The 20,079-nt window shown below is 45.1% G+C and overlaps 1 protein-coding gene and 1 long non-coding RNA gene across 3 annotated transcripts in view; both read left to right on the forward strand.

Annotated features, from left to right (window-relative positions):
- Window positions 1-2,387: 2,387 nt before the first annotated feature.
- LOC120513277 lies at window positions 2,388-12,957 on the forward strand. Its single transcript, XR_005630233.1, has 3 exons — window positions 2,388-2,560; window positions 8,434-8,575; window positions 12,593-12,957. It is a non-coding gene; the product is annotated as an uncharacterized LOC120513277 (long non-coding RNA).
- A 1,433-nt stretch (window positions 12,958-14,390) lies between these two features.
- SMG1 (SMG1 nonsense mediated mRNA decay associated PI3K related kinase) overlaps window positions 14,391-20,079 on the forward strand; it is a 60,214-nt gene continuing 54,525 nt past the window's right edge. For both annotated transcript variants that reach the window (XM_039731877.1, XM_039731878.1), the window contains exon 1: window positions 14,391-14,706. In XM_039731877.1, the coding sequence (XP_039587811.1) occupies window positions 14,618-14,706 (89 nt within the window). In that variant the 5' untranslated portion in view covers window positions 14,391-14,617. The remainder of the gene's footprint in view (window positions 14,707-20,079) is intronic.

The raw sequence follows: 20,079 nt of genomic DNA on the forward strand, positions 1-20,079 counted from the left end.
AATGGGGCAGTCATGCATTTTCTGCAGCTGATGGTGACACCAAGGACCTTTCCAGTAGCTCGTGCTACTACCCAGCTTGCTGGCAAGCTAGCACAGAGCTCAAAGCTCTGAGGAAACATAAAATCCAGGGCTACACAAGTAGTACACAAAAAAGTGGTTTGGTTTCATTATGGTTGGCACCTTGGAGTAACCTTTAATCACTTGAAGATTAAAAGGCAATTTCTGAGCTACTGGAAACTCAGCATTTCAGGAAAATCATTCCTTTAAAGCAGGCTCAAGTGATGGAACTTTTCCCTCTCACTTGTTCTCTTTAACTGATGTACAGTAAAGGATGTGGAGCCAGATACTAAGTAGGTTTTCCAAACAGCCCTGGGAAAGGTGGATCTGGCAGACAGCAGCACCAAAGAGTGGAGTCCTGTCCAAGGCAGCCAAACACAGGTGTGTGTTTTTGCCATCGTCCCCAGGAGATGATGGAGAATCCAGAGCTGAGGTGTGTGTGCTCCCAATCCTCTGCAAGTGCAGCCTTGTTTTCAGTGTGTGGCACATGTCCTGGCCGAACCAACCCAGTGTGTGCCCCACTGCCTGCACAGACGTGCCCCGGGGTGGTGCTGCAAAGGTAATTCCTTGCCTTTTGGCTCCTGTTTGTCACATTAACGCTTGTGCCTCATCGATTATTTTCAGACATTGTGCAATGCACTAGAGTGCAGGTAAAGCCCCTCCCTGTGCCGCTGTGGGACATTGAGGACAGCTTTGTGTGCTCTCCTTCAAAACAGCTAAAACCATGAACCTGTGCCTTTGCCAGCCCAAGCCCTCACTGGGCCTTGTGGAGTGTTTAATGAAACACTTTCTGCATCCAAATTCCAGATGCCTCTGGCTCTGCCACCTGCTGCCAGCTGCTGCTGACCCAGGCTTTGCTGCAGCTGGGTCCAGGCCTTGGGGGCTTTTTCTATCCTGTAAAATAAATTTGAAATAAGATATAAGGTTTACATGGTTTAGGACAAGGCTTTATCCTACTACGTGTTTGCTTCAGGCTCTTTGCTTTGGCAAGCATGTCAGGAGTGGGAAAGGAAATGAGTGTCACCATTTGTCACACATTTAGTAATGTTGCATATAGAAAGGTAAATGCCAAGTGTACATATGCCATTTTATAAATAAATGCTGGCAAGGAAAGGCGATTTCTACCCAGTTATGTGCCCTTTTGGATGTAAATGTTATGTATGTGTGGTAATATTTGGCCATCTGCTGCTGACAGCCAGAATTGCACGGGCATGGCAGGAGGGAGCCCCTTACACTGGCTCCTGCAGCAGCTGTAGCCAGGAGGGGGGACCCGAGGGACCCCAACACCCTGAGAGGTGCTGGGATCTGCTCCACATGATGTGAGAGGGCTGACAGCCTCATCTGGGCTTCCTGATATCTAAAGAAACCTAAATCCAGGCTGGAGCTCACCATCTTGGTCTGTAATAGTGTCTGTGGGTGGCAGCCAGCAGCTGACCCTGCTGGCCTGTGGCAAGTCTGTGCCTTTCAGTGGCTGGAGGTGTTTGCAGGGATGCATCTGCCTGATGTCTGACCTACAGGGTCGTGGACCACACCTGAGAACAAAACCAGGGTACAACACCTGGGCGGGAGAGGAAAAGGAGAGGTGTGAGGAGAAAGAAGGGGAGATGAAAAAACACAGTGTGGGAAAGGTCTAGATTAAAAGAAGGTGGGAAAGTTGGTATTGGCTTTACAAAAACAGTTCTGTAAGGGTGTGTGATTTTGCAGTGTGTCCAAAGGAAGGCACTCAGGTGAGCTCTGACAATATCTGAGTGTCTGATCCTCCTCCCATCAGAGGGAGCGCTCAGAAGCTCATCCCTGGCACCCCACAGCAGGTCTGGACATCTGAAGACTGTCAGCTTTGCCCACATGGATAAAAGGCATTAAGGACATATCCCCTGTTTTTTAAGATGTGTTTTCTGACCTGTGCGTGGGCCTGTGCTCTCACACCAAGTGTTCTGAGCTCTCTTCAAGCACTGTGGATTTAATTGGCTTCCCAGGCAGGCACCTTGCACCATGGTCTGTCTTGCTGGCAGCCTTGGAGATATTTTGGCATTGTTCTTTTTCACTTGGCACACAAGTGTCTGCACACAGTGTCCAGAGTAGCCAGGCCCAAGTCACTGATGACATCATGGTCTCTGGAAGAAAAACTTCCTCAGGGAGTAGGGCAGTGTGTGCAGCTTGAGCTAAGCACAATAAAAAATCTCTGTTTTGTGTAGAAAATGAAAAACATGCTCAGAAAGACCACAGGGAGTAATAACGCTGACTGCTAGCAGAAAATGTGTTGGATGAGCCCAAAGTCAATGTGCTTGTATTTTATTCTGCCCCAGAAACTACATGTGTAGGATGAACCCAGCTCCCAGCAGATTCATCCTTGTGCCTTGGTGGCCCTTTCCCTCTCACGGGGCAAACTGGTCCAGAAGGACCCGGCAGGACTGAGCAGCAGCTGACTGCAGGAAGGGAAGGCTCCTCAGCTCCCCTGAGTGGGGAAGCTGGCACTTCAGGGCTGGAGCCTGCCGAGCCCCAGGTACTCACTGCAGTTCCCCTTTTCCTTCTTTTCCTTTCTTTGCTTTTATTAAAGCTGACTGCTGGCAGCAAACTGTAAAGTCCTCTCTGCTGACATTGCTGCAGGAGAATTCATGGGCTTTTCCTGGTTTCCAGGGGATATTGCAAACTCCAGGGAAGGGAAGAGTCAGCAAGGAGGGAGGGAGGAGGAACAGAGCTATTCAATGGTCCTGGGAGATTTGCATCTGTCAGCTAATAAATGCAGTAGGACAACAATGAAATTAATTTTAAATCACCTGAACAATCCAAGAGCAATTACTTCATTTAATTATAAGCAAGATGAGGGAAACAATAGGATTTAATTTCAATAATACCTCTACCAACTCAGCTATTATTTTAATTTAATTTAAAGTGACAGAACTTCCTGCGTTGCAATACTCTGCCTGGAAATACCATGCTTTACCTTCACCATTCAGTCAATAAACCATGGTATGGACTTTGCTTAATATTCAGCACCTGATTGAAAAAGAAAACAGGGCCCTACACTTTGTTTCAAAATGACATTTCCAAGTCTGTGCAGCAATATCTGTTACAAGTGCCAAAGTTCACTGGGAGAACCCAGCACTAAACTGAATGATGACCTGCTTGTTTGGGTATTATTTATTAAGAATGTTTTCTAGATCCCCCAAGTATTGTAGTTCCCCTACAGAACACACAGCCATCTCAGGCTCTCCCTGAAGGGGCTCAGCACTCAGCTGAGTGAGGGGAGTCTTCCAGTAGTCCCAGGCTGGAGTAATGTATCAAAATCTGGGCAAGTAGAAAGAGACATGAGAGCAAAAGTAAGAGCTGGCTTTGTTGGCTGCAGGCGAGCTGGTGAGTGGCACAGCTGGAGAAGTCTTGGCTTGCTGTCTCCTGGTTTTTTTTCCCTTGTAGTTGCAGGTTTTTTGGGTTTTGGGGTTTTTTTTCTGATATTTTTAGCATTATTCCAGTTTGGTAGCATTCAGCTTGGTTGCTATAATAACTGCTGCAGACACTGTCATGAGGGAATTTATTCTGTCTTTGTGAGTATGTTTGCACTGCATGAAATAAAGAGGGCCTGAGGCAAGCTATTGAAGAACAAGGAAAAGACAAAATATTGACTCAACAATTCAGTGAGCATCATCTGCCCACTGTGCTGAACAAGGCATGGGTCCTACAAGAAAGATCTCCTTGATCATGTTATTAAAGAATATCTTGAAAGGCAAAGAGACAGGAGAACTGGAGACAGCTGCATGGCCTTGAGTAAAACTGATAACTTTTGAATACTTGACCTCACAGCATATGAATATGTAAAATTAATACATGATTCATATAGGTATGTAAAGGAGCTGATATACCCAGACATATATTTCTAACTCATGTAAATCTGTGTTAGTGGTTTAATTTGTTCTTGTCTTAGTGCTTGTTGCTTTTATTAAGAGCAGCTCCTTCTGATGTCCTGAGGTTTTATTAAGCTGCTCTTAATAAAAGCAACTTATTTTATTAAGAGCAGCTCCTTCTGATGTCCTGAGTCACTTCAGAGAGAAGGACATGAGGATCCAGCTTCAGCTCCTCCAGGCAGCTCTCAGTCCCATGCCTGGGTTGTTGTCAAGGAGACATATCTCTGGCATACATCTTCTCTGTGGTTTCTCCTTAGTATGCTTTTCCATTGCTATGGAGACTATCACAAACTCATTTAGCAACTCCCCAGTGCCCCACGAGGAATATGTATTTCATAACTCACTCCTCAGAACAAGGAGTGCTGTTTAATTTTTGGCTGCTCACCTGCATGTCCAGCCTGGCTATGCCAGGGACTGTTTGTGCTGAGCCCTCATGAGCTGACACAGCGTGACTCTAAGGGCAGGGCTACACAAAGTTGTCTTCAGTGGGGATGCTTTGGAAGCTGAGACAAGCTTTGTGTGTGGGAGGGAGCCAAATTCTTGCCCTGGCTACTCAGCATGGCTCTCCAAGTCCAAACCCTTCTCATTCTCGAGGTCTCCAGCTGGCATTCTGCTGGGTTCTGAACAGAGGTGAAACCAAGAAAAATGCCTAACTCTACCAGTGCAAGGAGAGGGAAACAGAAGCACTGTGCTGGCCTGTGCTGCAGGGCAGGAGGGAGGGAGCAGCGCAGCAGGGCTAGCAGGGGACAGGGGAGCAGCGAGAGGGAGGATCCGTGGCTGGGTTTGTCAGCCTCCTGCTGCTGCAGATGGGCTGCACCCCCTCGGGGCAGCACCGGAGTTTGTGACAGTCACACAGGGGCACTTCGGCTCCCGGGGAGCTGTGGCACAGCTGCACTGGACACAGCAGCAGCCCAGCAGCAGAAGTGGCACCGGCAGCCTGGAGGAGGCCAAGTGTGTGCACTCAAACCACTTTGGCCAGTACAGAAGTGTAGTCTGTAATGAGAAAAGCAAGACATAAGAGAAGTTATCACTTGGGATTTACAAGAGCTGTGCACAGGAAAGCAGTCACTGCTGGCTGAAGGGCCTGCAGCAGTGGGTTTGAAAACACCAGAACATCTTCCTTCTGAGACACACGGGAGAAGGATCCTGGCAAAATGCTCCCACAGGGACTTAATACCATTGAAAGATCCCTTCTGAAGCTGATGCAAGTGAGCAGGCAAAAAAAACCCCAAAAAAACCAGGGCAACCTATAAAATAATCAAGTCCCATGTTCAAGGTGGGAATTACAGCTCTGTGGTGAGACTGAGATGGCAACTGGGGCTGTGGTTCCCAGCTCCCTGCCCTGTTTCCCCCCTGCAGTGCACAATCTGACTTATTAGCATAACCCTCAATTCCAGTTTGCATGATGTGTCAGTCTGTGCCCTGCAGTACCTCAGGAGCACACAGACTGTCATTTGGCTCCTGGGGCAGGGAGGCCATTGCAGGGCTCTGAGATGGGCACAGTGACTCTGTTACCCTCACTGGGTAACTCAGAGTCCATCTGTACCCAGAAGCAGACAGACACCCTCCAAGTCTCCACTTTAGTGCTACACAGGGTCATAAATATTCAACAGGTAGTAGGAACAGCTGAACCCAGCTAACAGAAAATAAATAAATAAATAAATAAAATGAAGTAATTAATCAATTCAGTCATTTAACAGAAATGTACAAATTTACATATTTTACTAAGGCACATGGTTTCTAATGAAGTAGGGTTTGGGAAACCCAAAGGATTCACACATACCCTGTCACTTATGCAAATCACTCTCTGTTCACTGATTTATAGCATCAGTTGGCTGCACATGAAATTACTTTAAAATGCTGATGTGCATCTCCCTGGTGTCTGTTGGGCTGTTTCCATGTGCTGCACTGGGGCTGGCTCAGCACAACCCAGAGCTGGGCTGGTATAGGATGTGCACCTCAAAATCCCCCTCTGCATTACAGAGCCAGCACACTCACAGGCAGTGGAGAAGGAAAAGAGGAGGGAAATGCATTGAAAATCTACCCTGAGCAGTTCATTTCAGTGTCTCTCAGCAGTGATTGGCTGCTTTGTAATTTGCTTCAGTGCCATTTTTAGTCTTGTGAAGTTCAAAAGGTAAAGGATGTATTTCACTCAAACTTAGATTTGTTGTTTTCGACTTGGATCCCAGATTTGATGGAAGTTGATTATCTGGATCCAGTTAGTATCCGTAGAAATGTATGTATGTACACACCACACATGGGATTGCACTTCATGGGGGTAGCTATGCCCAAGCAGCAATTCCATGTGCAGCTCTCGTTCATATGGCTACATTTCTCAGAGGCACTTTTTTGTCTCATCATGGGTTTTCTTCTGGGTGTTTAAAGGCTTGGCTTGCTCTTCAGCTGTGTGTTGGTGAAAGCTTACAGCCAGGATTTATGGATTTGCAAACATGTCATTAAGGGGTTGGTGGATTTGGTCTGCACGCTTGGAGCTAAATTCCATTTATCTGGAGAGTAGGTGTTTAACTAATGGCACATCAGACATGGAATAAATGCAGGGCAGCTTCTAATGTCAGTGTTTTACAAAAACATCTGAATGAATGAGCTGAGAGAACAAAACATCTACTGTTTTTATATTCAGTGGACAGAAATAACAAGAAAAACCGCCATGATGAAGCACTATCTTTGTGCATTAGTGATTACTGCAAGGTTAATTTTATTCATTCTGAAGGATCGTCATATCTGTAAGACTGTGGAACAACAAGTTCAAGAAACTGAAAGAACCAAATAATTGCAAACCATATGTTGAAAACAGCCTAATTAATATATCAAATAAGAATTTAAAGGAATTACGTGAAAGAAAACAGTAAGTTTATGTAACATTTCTAGCTGAATGAAAGGCTGATTGTGTTTGTTAACAGGGCTGTAATGCTCTGTGTGCATTGGCTGCACGAGCTCTGGGTAAGAAGGATGGTGGTGCTACAGGGAACTGGGAAAAAGTGTAGAATAAATGTGGTCTAGGAAAACAATGAGAAAGAGAAGGAGAGAGATGTGCTCTGCTTAAGGCTTCATTCTGCTTCAGATAATGAAGCTCTCTTCTATAGCAGAATTATCAGACAATATTATGTTATGCTTCAAGATGCCAACCTGATCAAGGCCTGACTATTCTAAACATAGAAAAAATGTAATTTCTGCCTAGAAAGCTTTAAGATATACAGCGGTTTATAGAATAACATACTTTTATGTGAGCAGTCACAAGTACTGGGGACTAAAGAGTATGACAAAATAAAAATTTGAAAGAACATGTCAATAGGGCTTGATGAGATCTGCTGTCTTTCTTTTGCTTATTTCTGAGTAAATCCTTGCAGTTTTCTCTGTAAACATGCAAAAAAATTAATTAAAAGAACTTTATGAAGGCTGAAAAAAGCAAAACTTGAAAATCTGAGAAAAGGTAAGAAATCAGGTTGACTGGGAATAATGTGTGCTTTTCATGCACAAAGCCATATGCTATTTTTTCACCCTGGCCTGGAGATGAGTCAAAGCTGCTTTTGAAGGAAGCTGTGGTTGTAAGGCTGTTGTTAGAGAAGCTGCAAATTGTAGTGATTTATACAGGGCACTATGGGAAGATGATTTGGTGGTTACAATGAGTGTATGTTATTTGGGAAATCAGATTCCCTTTTACATAATGCTAGACAGCTCTCCCACACCAGGCTTTTCACAGGCTCAAAGGAATACTGAGTCTTTGCACTGCATGTATCTGGCAGTAGAAGGCAATTTATCCTCCTTTGATTCAGATTGAATTGTGTCATTATTCAGACAGGGCACAGCCTTTCTCACAAAGTAACATGCAGTAACAACTATGCAGGTGAGATTTCAACCAAGCAGTGCCTGGGGCCTCAATTCCCCTTGTGGAGACTTTGAACCCTCCTGGGTTTGCTCTAGATAGTGCCAGTGACCGCTGTCACAAGGATGCCCGTCCTCTGCAGAGCCCTGCTTGCAGAAGAACCAGAGAAGCTGCTGTTGCTCCCTGTGTTTACCCGGATTTTATCCACATGCCACAAAGCTATCCAACACAATTTGTTTTTTTCTGCTGATGAATGTTTTCCCACCTTGTTAGCACCTTATCATGCAAACATCCAGAGATGTGAAAGATTTTGTCTTTTTACCTGGTTTCCTGTGAAAGCAGAGCTTACATGGTCCCTCGGCCAGCAGATGAGCCATGGGCCCTCTAGGAATTGTGAGTTTCCACAAAAATGCCCTAGAAAGGTTGTGAGAAAACCTGAGTGATGCTTGAGAAATGTGTGCAAAACTGACAGAAAATTTGGTTGTACATCACACATAAAATTAGTCCTACAGAACACTGTCTGCGTCAGAGCACTGAACTCTGAGAGATAAGGACCTGCTGCTTAAATCTTTCTTTCTGGACTCGTGGCTCCTCTCTTTCATGCTCTGATACTATGTTTTTTTTCTCATAAAGGCTGGTTATCGAGCTGTCTCACGAAGTATGACTCAAGTGACATCTTTACTGATCTCATCAAAGTCTTTTCCAGAGGCATCAAGGAAAGATGGAGAGATAAGGACTTGGTAATGTTGAGATCTGGAACATATTAAAAAAACAGGTAGGAAAATAAGCCTAGAAAAAGCAATTAAAGTTAGAGAAGATTAAAGGATAAATATCTTGGGGGAGTTTACTGTATGTTTCACTTCTATTTGTACTGCACCTTTTAGACCATCTTTTTTTTTTTTTCATTTTCATAGCACTCCACTATCAATATAAGCACCAAACAGATCTAAATTAACAAGTTGGATTCATTACACCATTCAAACAAATTTCCCTGGGCTTATTACACCTAAAGGCTTGATACTTTCCTGGCAGCCTCTTTCAAATTACCCTTTCAACAAACATGACATAAACTTGGGTCTGCAGAGCATGAAAATTTATGTGCGAGAGCAGTTATTTAAACAGGTGGAAATTCTCAGATTCACCAGAAAGGTGAAGCATCAAGTACACCATTAATTTTTCAAAAGGGCTTCACAGTATAATAGTCTTGTACTGTTGGCATCCACGGTGAGAGATAACTGCTTCTTGCTGCAACTCTGCCTTTCTCTGCAGTGCAGTGCAGCGCGCCAGCTCTGCTCCAGCACTGTGCAGCATTTCATAATGTGCAACTGCTCGTGAGCCCCCATTCAGCTTTTCCCTCTTGCACATGCAGTGCTTCTCAGGCTTCTGCCCAGGCTCTCAGCAATAATGCAAGCAGCACAAATCTCCCTGCAGCCGCCTGAGCAGCCAGCTCTTGCAGCAGCATGGACTGATGTGCAGGCAGGCTTGGCTTGCAGGTAACAGAAATCTCGAGCAGGACGGCACTGACTCGCTGGGCAGAGGACAGGGAGCTGCTGCTCGTGGAGCACCTTGCAGTTGCTGTGAGTAAATGTACACTTGATTCTCAGCCAGTGCTGTCTACACATCAGACATTCCGCTGTTCCACGAAGTTTGATTTTTCAGAGACGTTGAAAAATTTTTTAACTGAGTTGTTACCATGCTGTCAATTTCGTATGTAACACACTGCAGGCAGACTATGACTTCCCTCTAAGGAGCTCTGTGTGGATTCCAAAAAAGAAAAGGATTGCTGCAGTTCCCACTCTCCTGAAACTACTACACTACTGCTCTGAGTTATCTCACCATTTTCACCCTGGTTGAAATTTAATACATATAATATGACTGCTTGTATCAGCAAAAAAATTACTCTCCTACTATTTTTCCTTGGATTTTCAGGACCTAAAGTTTTAAAGACCTGAAACTGGTTTAAGATATACATTTGTCAGGTCAAAATTACTGCAACAACTACTTGTTTAGAAACCTGTCACTCAAATGGAAGTGCTCAATTTGTATGCTATGTATAACTGTTGCTGGCAATATGTAATAATATCTAGAACATTTAAGGAAGTATACACTTAATAAACAGAAAAACATACTGTTAATAAACAGAATATGAAGAAACAGCTTATACACACAAACAAGGACTAATGTAGCCCACGATGTAATAAATCTATGACAGGATAATGTCTGTGACAGGAACTCAGATATTTACTTACATACTGTACATCATGCTAGAAGATGTACATCTCACTTAGGAGATATAAAATGTCTTAAAGATGTAATAATAATAAGGAAATTCAGGAGAGCAAGTTCTAAGAAATTTAATGTCTTATATTTGTTGCTCTGTTGTAGAGGAATGCTGTTCAGGAAAAGATATCCTCTAAAAGACCTTGAGGAAATGGAGCAGATGGTTGCATGTTCTATCCCACTTAAATTCAAAGTGGCTTTATAAATACTCAGAAAAAAACCCCAACAATGTTCCCATAGTTTTTAATACAAATAAAAGAAGCTAAAAGTTGATTTTTGTTGATATTAAATTTGGAATTCCAAACCAAAATATTGACTTTTTTACACTATAATGATTTTTAACTCAAAACTGGTGATGAACTAATGGGTTCAATATACATTGTTATTAGAATTATTTGTACGTTGGATTTCTGTATCAAAACAACTCATAGGATAAGGAAAAATTCCAGTTTGGGATGAGACAAGGTAGGCCTCAGTAGGGGCTGCAGCATTTGGTGCTGATGGACTGAGTCCCTGCTGGGCAGAGACCTCTGTGGATCCTTGTACCTGCGCAGGTTTTAATGAAGAGCTGCTGGGGGAGCTCCTGTGCATCCTGGGGCTGTGCCTGAGCCGCCAGTACAGCGTGTGCTGGACACCCTGTGCTCTCAGTGCCTGCACAGACTGGCCACACAGCACATGTGCTGCTATGGCCAGAGGAGTCTGTGGGGCCATTCAACTGAAAATTTGGTTGGTTATTGATAGAAACTGGATTCTGCCATCAAAACAGTAGAATTGGCAGGTGTAGGGAGTAACTCCTCTAAAAATCCTTTCTAATTTTTAAGAGGTGTTTATCTGACATACACAGACTACAGGATCTTGGCGACTGGTACTTCTCTGCTCTAGTTAAATACTGTTTTGCTCCTTGGCTTCTGTCCTATTTCCACAAGAGGAAATAGCATCTCTTCCCTCTCATGGCTGGTGATTGTTTTTCTCTCAATCTGTAGCTTTATTATGGATCAGAGGGAGCCAAGGGCCAGGAGTGACTTGCAGTTCTCAGCACATGCTGGTCTCTCCAGACACACTGCTTAGTAAGGAAATAAATTAGTGAGGGGTAAAAGACACAATATGGTGCTTACCACCCTATTTCAGCACATTAAATATATACAATCTGCACTTCATTCCAACTAAAAATAACACTCAGATTAATGCAGCTTTCTTTGATATATTCAATCGAGAAACCATTAGCATGAATTACAAAGCAGGAAAAGTGTGGTTCACAGTGTCTGTCACTCCAGAGCTGTGCCTTAGGATGGATGGGGGCAGTTTGGTGGAGTGGACTGAGCATGCACCCAGGAGTGAGACAGGGCACGTATCTCCACAAGTGTCATCAACTCTTTCTGGAATTTAAGGCAGGTCTTTTAAGTACATATATTTCTATTTTGAGACAGTCCATATTTAAACACTTTATTTTTTAGCAAGTCTTCAGAATGTACAGCTCCAACTGATGTCTGTGCTGGCTACTCAGTATCCAAGTTTCAAACTTGAGGACTGAAATTTAGAAGGCAGTTTTGAAAATCCTGGCCTCATCTTCCCTGGCTTTCTTAATTCCTAGTGCGATATCTGAATGGCCTTATCCATCTTTGGCTGATTGAAATCTGCTACTGAGAAAATGCTGTAGGAATAATTATTACTGTATCTCACAAATCTTGATGAGCTTTTAAACTAATATCCTTAATACCATTCAAATTTCACAATATAATCATATTTGTAGAAACAAATCTAGACTATATGTTATTTTCGTAGCTTTATAATATTTTTACAGTGTTAAGGCTGTGCACCAAAGCAGTTTAGAAAGCTGAACATCACTGATCCATTTTACAAGTGGAGACAACTGCACTCTGAAGAGGGATCTGCATTAGACCACACAGACTGCAGCAAATTCACCACTAGAATACAGGATTTCTGATACAAAATTTACTCTACTGAACTTTAAGTGAGTGGTTCTTAAACTCTCGGCGGATACAGGCAGTCGTTGGTCATAGTATCCATGTTGCTTTCTTGCCTCCCCTTACAAAATTAATTGGAAGTGTAGTTAAAAATACGTTGCTGCTATTACCTTTTCCCTTAAGTGATTCATGATTGTCACCACTGGGATGCTACTCAGTAATGAAACCGAAAGAATCCCTTGCTGCATCACTGGGGCAGAGGATCTGCTTGACTTAATTGGGAAGGGTCAGCCAATTTGCAGCAGGTATTGTTGCTATACTTACAGAAAATAATTTTGTGGTATATTGTGTAATTCTGGATGCCCATCTCAGTTATAAAGGACAGGGAAAAAAATCTGTCATGGCTCATGAAATTGATTGGTTTTGCAAAACTAATTCTCTTAAGATACACAAATGTATGTCAGTTGAAATTCAGACTCATGGGCAGGGGTTGTTGCATGGAAGTGGCATTTTATTATGATGAAGCTTTGTGATACAATATTTTCTTTTTGTCCTGAAATTGATTTTGAAATCTCTGTGTCTTGCAGGCATTGCTAACTGAGCGCAAGGCAATAGGAATGTGTCAGCAGGATGAGGGCTGCCCAGCAGAGTCCAAGGGAGGCGGCAGGATGCCATCTGTCTGAGTGAAGACTCCAACAGAACCCTGGCATATTATGAGGATTTCTAATATGAAAATAGGCACAGGAGAATTTCAGAAGTCTCCTCAGGTCTTGCAGTGGTCTCAAGCCTTGGATATTGCAATTAAAAAAAGATTTTGATCTACTCATGCCTCTTCGCTGAATATCTGAACAAACTATTATGATTTTTCATAAAGAGGAATAGTCTACTGTCAGGAATTGGACTTAACAAATCAGCTAATGTAAGTTTACAGACCTTGCAGGAAAAATAAAAATATGCCAGAGACAGTGTAGACACCTTTTTTTGGGAAATGTTCTTAGAATATCTGCCAAATGGAGGCGACCTTTTTTCTCTCCTCAGAATTGTCTGCCTTCCTGGTAACAGACAGGCTTTGCCAACAGCGGGCACCAAATGCCCTCCCTGAAACTGTGAAGATAGCTGTGGAGGACAGCACGGATAACCATGGAGATACATGGAAAAGTATCCGGCCTCAGAAGGACACTTTTGTGTCAAAATTTACTTTTGAAATGCATTTTAGAAGGTTCCTGCGAGGAAGATGGGGAAACCTTAGGAGTTCAGTTAGTGTTTAATGTGGAGCTGGTCAGCTTTCTGCTGATGGCTGCTGAACATCAGACTCCCTGCCACTCATGCACGGGCGAAGCGCCCTGATGGGAGAAGCGTTGGGATGGGGATCTGCTCCATCCGCAGGGACACAGCTCCCTGCAGACTGCAGCGAGGCGTGGGGCAGCACAGACAGACCCGTGCAGAGGGAAGGGGGGATGGCAGCAGGGCAGGGTCCGTCCTCCAGCCCCGCTCAGCTCCTGTCAGCCCCGGCTGCTCCCGGGGCTCGAGGGCCCCAGGCTCCCCTCACGCCTTGGAAACCTCGGCCCCGCAGCAACGGGCGCCAAGGGTCCCCTCGGCACTCGGGGTCTGGGAGCCCCTCAGGACTCGGGGTCTGGGATCCCCTGGCTCCCCTCGGCACTCGGGGTCTGGGAGCCCCTCAGGACTCGGGGTCTGGGATCCCCTGGTTCCCCTCAGCACTCGGGGTCTGGGATCCCCTGGCTCCCCTCGGCACTCGGGGTCTGGGATCCCCTGGCTCCCCTCACAGCTGGGGACTGGGCGCCGCCGCCTCCCGCTTGTCCCGGGCACCCCGGGGCTCTTCAGGAGCCAGGATGCCCTCGGAGCCCGGGATACTCTTATCCTCAAGATGGCAGGACATCGTCTTAAGCTGTGCTCAGGGAAGGTTTAGGTTGGGTATCAGGAAGAAGTTCACAAGAAGGATTAGGCACTGAAATGGGCTGCAGAGGGAGGTGGTGGAGTCACCGTCGCCGGAGGTATTTAAGGAAAGACTGGACGTGGCACTCGGTGTCATGGTACAGTTGACGTGGTGATGTTCGCAGAGAGATTGAACTCGATGATCTCAGAGGTCTTTTCCAACCTCAGGGATTCCGCGATCCCTTCACGCTGCTGGCGTTGGTCCGCCCTGGCCGCCCTCCCGCAGGGCTCCCCTGGCAGCAGAGGGGCTGTCACCGACGCCCCGCAGGGCCGGGGGCTGACACCCCTCTCACCCCCGGGCCGGTGCCGCCGCCGCCCAGCCGCTCCCGGGGGAGGCGCGGGCGGAGAGCAGCGGGGACGCCCCGGGCGGGGATCCCGTCCCGCGGCTGCCGGAGGCGGAGCGCCCGCCCTCCCGGCGTGCCCCGCGGAGGGGCGGGCGGCTCATGTCCGCCATCCCGGCGTGCTGCGCGCCCGGGCAGCAGCCGGAGCAGCCGCGGCGGCCGCGTCCCCTCCCTGCGCTGTGAGACAGCAGCACCGCCTGCGGAGCGCGAGTGAGGAGCCGCCGCCCGCGCCTCTCCCCCCGCGTCCTCCTGCTCCTGCTGCTCCTCCGCCCTGTCCCGCGCCGCTGCCCGGCCGGCCATGCCGTCTCGGGCAAGGTAATGAGCCGCAGAGCCCCGGGGTCTCGGCTGAGCGGCACCGGCAGCAGGCAGCACTACCACCCGCGGGGCTGGAATGACTGGCAACCCAGGTGGGCAGGGCTGGGGCCGGGGGTGCGGGGTCGGCGCGGTGGGAGCGGGGCGGGAGCCACTTCCTGGCGGCCGGGCCTAGCGCGGGAGGCGGGCGGGCCCAGGCGGCGGGACGGGGCCGCGTCCGCCGGAGGCGGGACGGGGCCGGCTCTGTCAGCGCTCGGCGGGGTGGGAGCGCGCCGCGCTCCCCCGGAGCTCCCGCGGCCTGTAACGTGTGCGGCCGGTGGCCGGTGTGTGCCTGCGGGCAGCGCGTCCCTCCCCGGCGGCCGCGGGGCGGGCGGGGGGCTGCGCTGGCGGGGGAGCGGGGCTGGGCTCGGGTCCCGTGTTTTCAGCCTGTTTTTCAGCTGGAACACTGCCAGGGAAGAGCTGAGGCTGTAGGAGTACTCGTAGTTTTTGAGGGTTAACATCGTACTACATAGGTTTATTTTGATTTTTTTTTTTTTTTTAATAATCGGGAGAATAGCTGATCTGTATTAGCTCTCACCCCAGCCTACTTAAAAATGTGTTGTAAGGCTTTCGGTGTGTTTACACCTGGCACGTTTTAGTAAAATTCAAAATCTGTTCACTTTAGTTGGATGTAAAGAGTGTATTTCAGGTCTTAATTATTTTTCTAATCTGTCTCATGCCAGTGTATTTGCTCTACTGCTCAGTCTTGCTGTTTTCAGCGTCAAAATTGTCCTGTAGAAATCCTAAATAAATTTGGTGTTTCTTAGGCTTTTAAAAAATTACGTGGGTTTGAGGCTTTTTTTAGTGTTTTTGAAAGTTTAAAACAACGTGGGGCCCTAGTTACAAACTTTCCAGTAGAGAACAGAGTGGCACATGCTTGGGAATGTATTGACAGGTGATGGTTCCAGTCTCATGTAGTTTGGACTAGAAGAACTGGGTGAATATGAAGGTCACTTCAACATTTACTATGAAAGAAGCTTTCCTTTTGCTTGAACAACTAATGACACAGCCTCTAGGGCCGGTGCTAGAGGCTGTTCAATTCTTAATGTTGTATGGGGCATGGTTATTTAAATTCTAATTTCTTCTGTGATTGAAATACTTGGTCACATAACTTACTATTTTTTCCTCACTTAAGAACTTATGAACCTCATTGGTGACATTTTGTTAGAGCATCTAGATTTTTTTGGGAGAGAATTAAGAGACTGATCTCTTACTCCTTACCTACTTCTTTGCTTCAGTTTTCTGGGCTGCAGTGTGTAATTCTGGGCCCTAACTCGTGACCTTTCCACCTGGAAGAAATTGAATGTGCCTGTGGTGGATGACTTCTATAAATGCATTTTGGTTGGATATACGAATTTGTCATGAGTTCTAGCTTTTAATCTGAGAAATACATCTTATGAGGGTTAGGAAGCTGATTTTATCCAGTGTAGTATTGCCTACACAGGGTTCAGTAGAGGTAAGGGTGAAAGTAAGAGTGTAGCTGCAGAAAGGCTTTGCCTGGTGGAAAGGTTGGTTTAAAAAGTTTCCTCCATGTGTGGCTCTGGTGTGTTCCCTGTAGTCTGGTGCCTCCTTAGCTCTCAAGTCCAGCTGTGTGACCTGGGCTGCTAAAATAATTATCCACAAAGCCACAGCAGAGCCAAAGCTCTGAGAGCACCAGAGAAAATGTGGCAGCCTAAGGGAGCCTCAGGATAAACAGGACCTTGTTCTGTTTCCATCACACCGTGTGATCAAGAGCTTCTGCTAAGAAATAGCCAACACCTCTACACTGGTCCTGACACTTCTCAGAATTTAACTGTATCATTTCCTTTTTTTATTGTTACTATTGTGGTGGGGGATACCAGGAATCAGAAATGCTCACAGAATCCTGAGCACAGCACGTTTTCATCTGTGTGCAGTTCTCCATTTTTTTTACACCTCAGAAAGATTGGTGATGGGAAACCTGAGCCTACAGTATGAATTTAAGGAAAGTGCAGAGATTAAATCAGGCTGTTGATTTGGTGTTAACTAATTTTTAAAAGTGATTCACTCGCATGGTTGAAAGGAGATCTGTTATATAAAACTGACTGTGTTTCTTTCATAATATGAAATATGATCTTGGACAAACCCCACAACACAAATATACCCACATATTCTTTCCTTCCCCTTTCTGCTGGCTGTTTGTTTTATTTACTTCAGGTGATGCTGCTGGTAAATGCTTTCTTGCAGGGTGTGGAAGAGGTGTGAAGAAGTGGCCCAAGCATTGAAAGCTGTAGTAATTGTAGTTGTTTCCAGTTCCTAAAGGCAAAAAAGGAACTGCTGATCCATGGGTGGATCATCAGATGGATTGTTTTCAAATGCACTTTTTTTGTGTGTAAAAGTGACTAAATTAATTTTCATTAATAAGTCCAGATTCCTCTCAGTTTTTAGTAATGCTGATCAGCACTGGGGCTTGTGGTGAAAAGAGAGTGAAACTGAAAGTTGGAATGCAGAGCTTTTTTTAAGGAAGAGTAGTTTTTAATGAAAATGAAATCTTTTTTTGTGTGTGGATGCAGTCATACATCAGATGCACATGGGCTGGTTTTCCAGCAGTGTGTGTGCAGATAGAGCTGTCTGCGTGTTACAGAGGAAGAAGTTGTCCTGATGTATAAGGGCTTATTGCTTTGTGCACTGCTGTGTACCAGACTCAATTAATAGCAACACAAAAACTTTGTAGACAGATGTTGGATAGATGTGACAGAGAGCAGTGAAGGGTTTCTTGAGAAGGCTTGATGAGATCTTGTTCCTCCTTCTAATCTTTGCAGCTGTCTAGACCTTTGCTTCTTTCTTTTCTCATTGTTCAGTAGATCTCACTGCATTTTCCCTGTTACAACTCTTGGGGCAAAAAATGAAATAATTTCAGTGTGCAGGCCTCGTGTGAACAGAGTTCATTTGTTAGAGTGCTGAGGGCTAATTATGTACTGAAACAAGCAGTACTGCTCTTTGGGAGGAAATGCAGGAGTGTGAGTGCAGGGTGGCAGGTTAGCAAGTGCAGGGTGCACCATGGCATTCTCAGGTGAAAGTGTGAAAAGGAAGATAAGATTTTAATTAACAGGACCTCTCTCTCTCCCTCACCTATCATAAATGTAGGTTAGCAGGGGAGGATGTGAAAAAGTGTAAAACAACATCTTTCACATCTGAACAAATTTCCAGAAGTGTCCTATTAGGTTTTAGTACTGAAATAATGAAAATGGCATGAGTCCTTCTCCTACAGCACAAGTCAGTGTTACGAGTTACTGATTTGTTAGCATGGTCCCTGCCAAACCAAGTTATTGCCTGGTCCTCATGGGTTTAGACTCGATGAGACAAGACAGTAAAATATGGTCTACTACAGGTAGATTGTGGCCTAAGCAGGAGAGCATATTGGCTGGAAGTTTGTAACTGAGGACAAGTAAGTACCTTGTCTTTAATTCAGACAGGCTGGGAGATGTTGGCAGGGAGCAAAGAAACCCATTAGACCAAATGGCCCAGGAAGGTGCTGCTCAGAGCAGTGCTTTTCAGTGGCTGTGAAGGGCAGAGGCATGTCTTCTACAAAAAGCACTCACTGTGGAAATTGTCTGATCATAATGCTGCATCCAGGCAGTGAATGACAAACAGGTGACAGGAACAGGTGCTTGCAGAAGGAAAGTTTAGACAGAGACTCTCTTTCTTCTGTGCTTGCATGTACAACAAAGTGCCTGTAAAACCTTTGTTTGTCAACTGACTTGGGCAATAATAGAGCTCACTGACTCTCTTTCTTCTGTGCTTTACAACAAAGTGCCTGTAAAACCTTTGTTAGAGGTAGGCTGGAACTGTGGTTTACACAGGTGAGAGACCTAAGTTGGCAACATAGAGGTGTTTGAGGATGTTGCTGTGATTACCTAAGGATGGGTGTAGAGTCATGTAGGGTGAAATGGATGTGACTTCTGTCCTTTCAGGGGTACTGAGAGAGAGGAGAGCAAAGGCTGAGATAGGGAGGGAGAGAGAAAAGTAGTCAGTGATGTTGAAGGCAGCTTAAAGAATGAGAGGCAGGATCAGTTGTGAGGTGCCACTGTGAAAACATCAATGGAAGCCTTGGGAAGAGATTCAGTGGACTGCATGTGGGAGATGCTGAACAGGAGTGGGTTCAGTTCTGGAGTTGCAGCCATAATTCTTGATCTCCTTTCACATTTGTGTTAAGTATGATGATAACTCTTTGATCTCACACCTTCCCAAGCTTTTTTTGGGTTTTGGTAAAATGGAGGAGCTGAAATTTGTAATGTAAAAGCTTTTGTTTTTAATGTGAAGACAGAGGAGAATGAGATGTGAGAAAGATTAAAGAAGCTGAAAGTGTGTCAGTGTGAAGCAGAAGAAACTTAGAGTGCAGATCATACTCCATTCAAGACCAGCCATACTAAATCAGACCAAGGGTTTAGCTAGTTCAACATCCTGTACCCCAAAATGTCTGTTGGAAAAAGAAGAGGATGTGTATATGCAATACCTTTCCCTGCCAGTCCCTTCTAATAATGCCCAGTGTGGAACAGAATGAAATTGGTGAACTACTGTGTAAGAAGGGAGTGACACAGAATCAAGAGTGATTTAAAATGCTACTGTGATGGCAGGTAGACGTCCAGCAATGGAGGTGGCAGAATTGCAGTAGGAAGATAGTTAATTGGTTATTTCATGCATAGAAAACACAGCCATTTGTATTTTCTCAGCACAGGAAGAAGAAGCAGAAGTAGGTCTTGGGGTGGGCTCAGCCAGGCTCTGGCTTGGCAGGGTGGACCAAGTGATGAGAAGATCATGGCAGAAAGAAGCTCTGCATGCCAGTGGCAGAACAGTCAGAAACTGGGTGGGAAGCTGTTAATTTGGGTGAATACAGTGACTCTAAAGTTTTAAATATTTTATTGATTAAGAATTTCAGTAATGAAGAATTTATCTGCATTGCTTCAAATAAACTTGGCAAGTAGAGCAAGTAAGCAAGTAAAATCAACTGACTTGGGCAATAATAGAGCTCACACAGTAAAGTTGCCTTGGAGTAAATCTTTCATGTAGGTCCTGTACTTGGAAATAAAATCAAATAGAATAATTAAATGATTTTTGTCTCAAAATAATGTCCCTATCACAGGGTTGTTCTGAAAAAGCTACACATAATGAACAGTATACACTAGATTGTAGCAAGTTTCTTGGACAAAAATTCTTAAGGCTTCCATATAACAAAAGTAGCAATACAACTTTTATCTATTTTTCTTTTTTTTGGATAAGTTAAACTAGTTGCTCTTAGCCATGCTCTCTTCAGTCAGACAAATTAAGTCCAATCATGCTTTTGATTCATATTTTTGATGAAATGAGATAGTAGACTTATTTTTGAAAGTCTGTTTCCTTTTGTATACCAGTGGAAAAAAATAATCAGCTTTTTGCAGAGAGAGGACACACTAGTGGCTATTTCTGCTTAT

This window comes from Passer montanus, unplaced genomic scaffold (assembly GCF_014805655.1).
Source record: "Passer montanus isolate IOZ18808 unplaced genomic scaffold, ASM1480565v1 scaffold8, whole genome shotgun sequence".
In the NCBI taxonomy this organism is placed as follows: domain Eukaryota; kingdom Metazoa; phylum Chordata; class Aves; order Passeriformes; family Passeridae; genus Passer; species Passer montanus.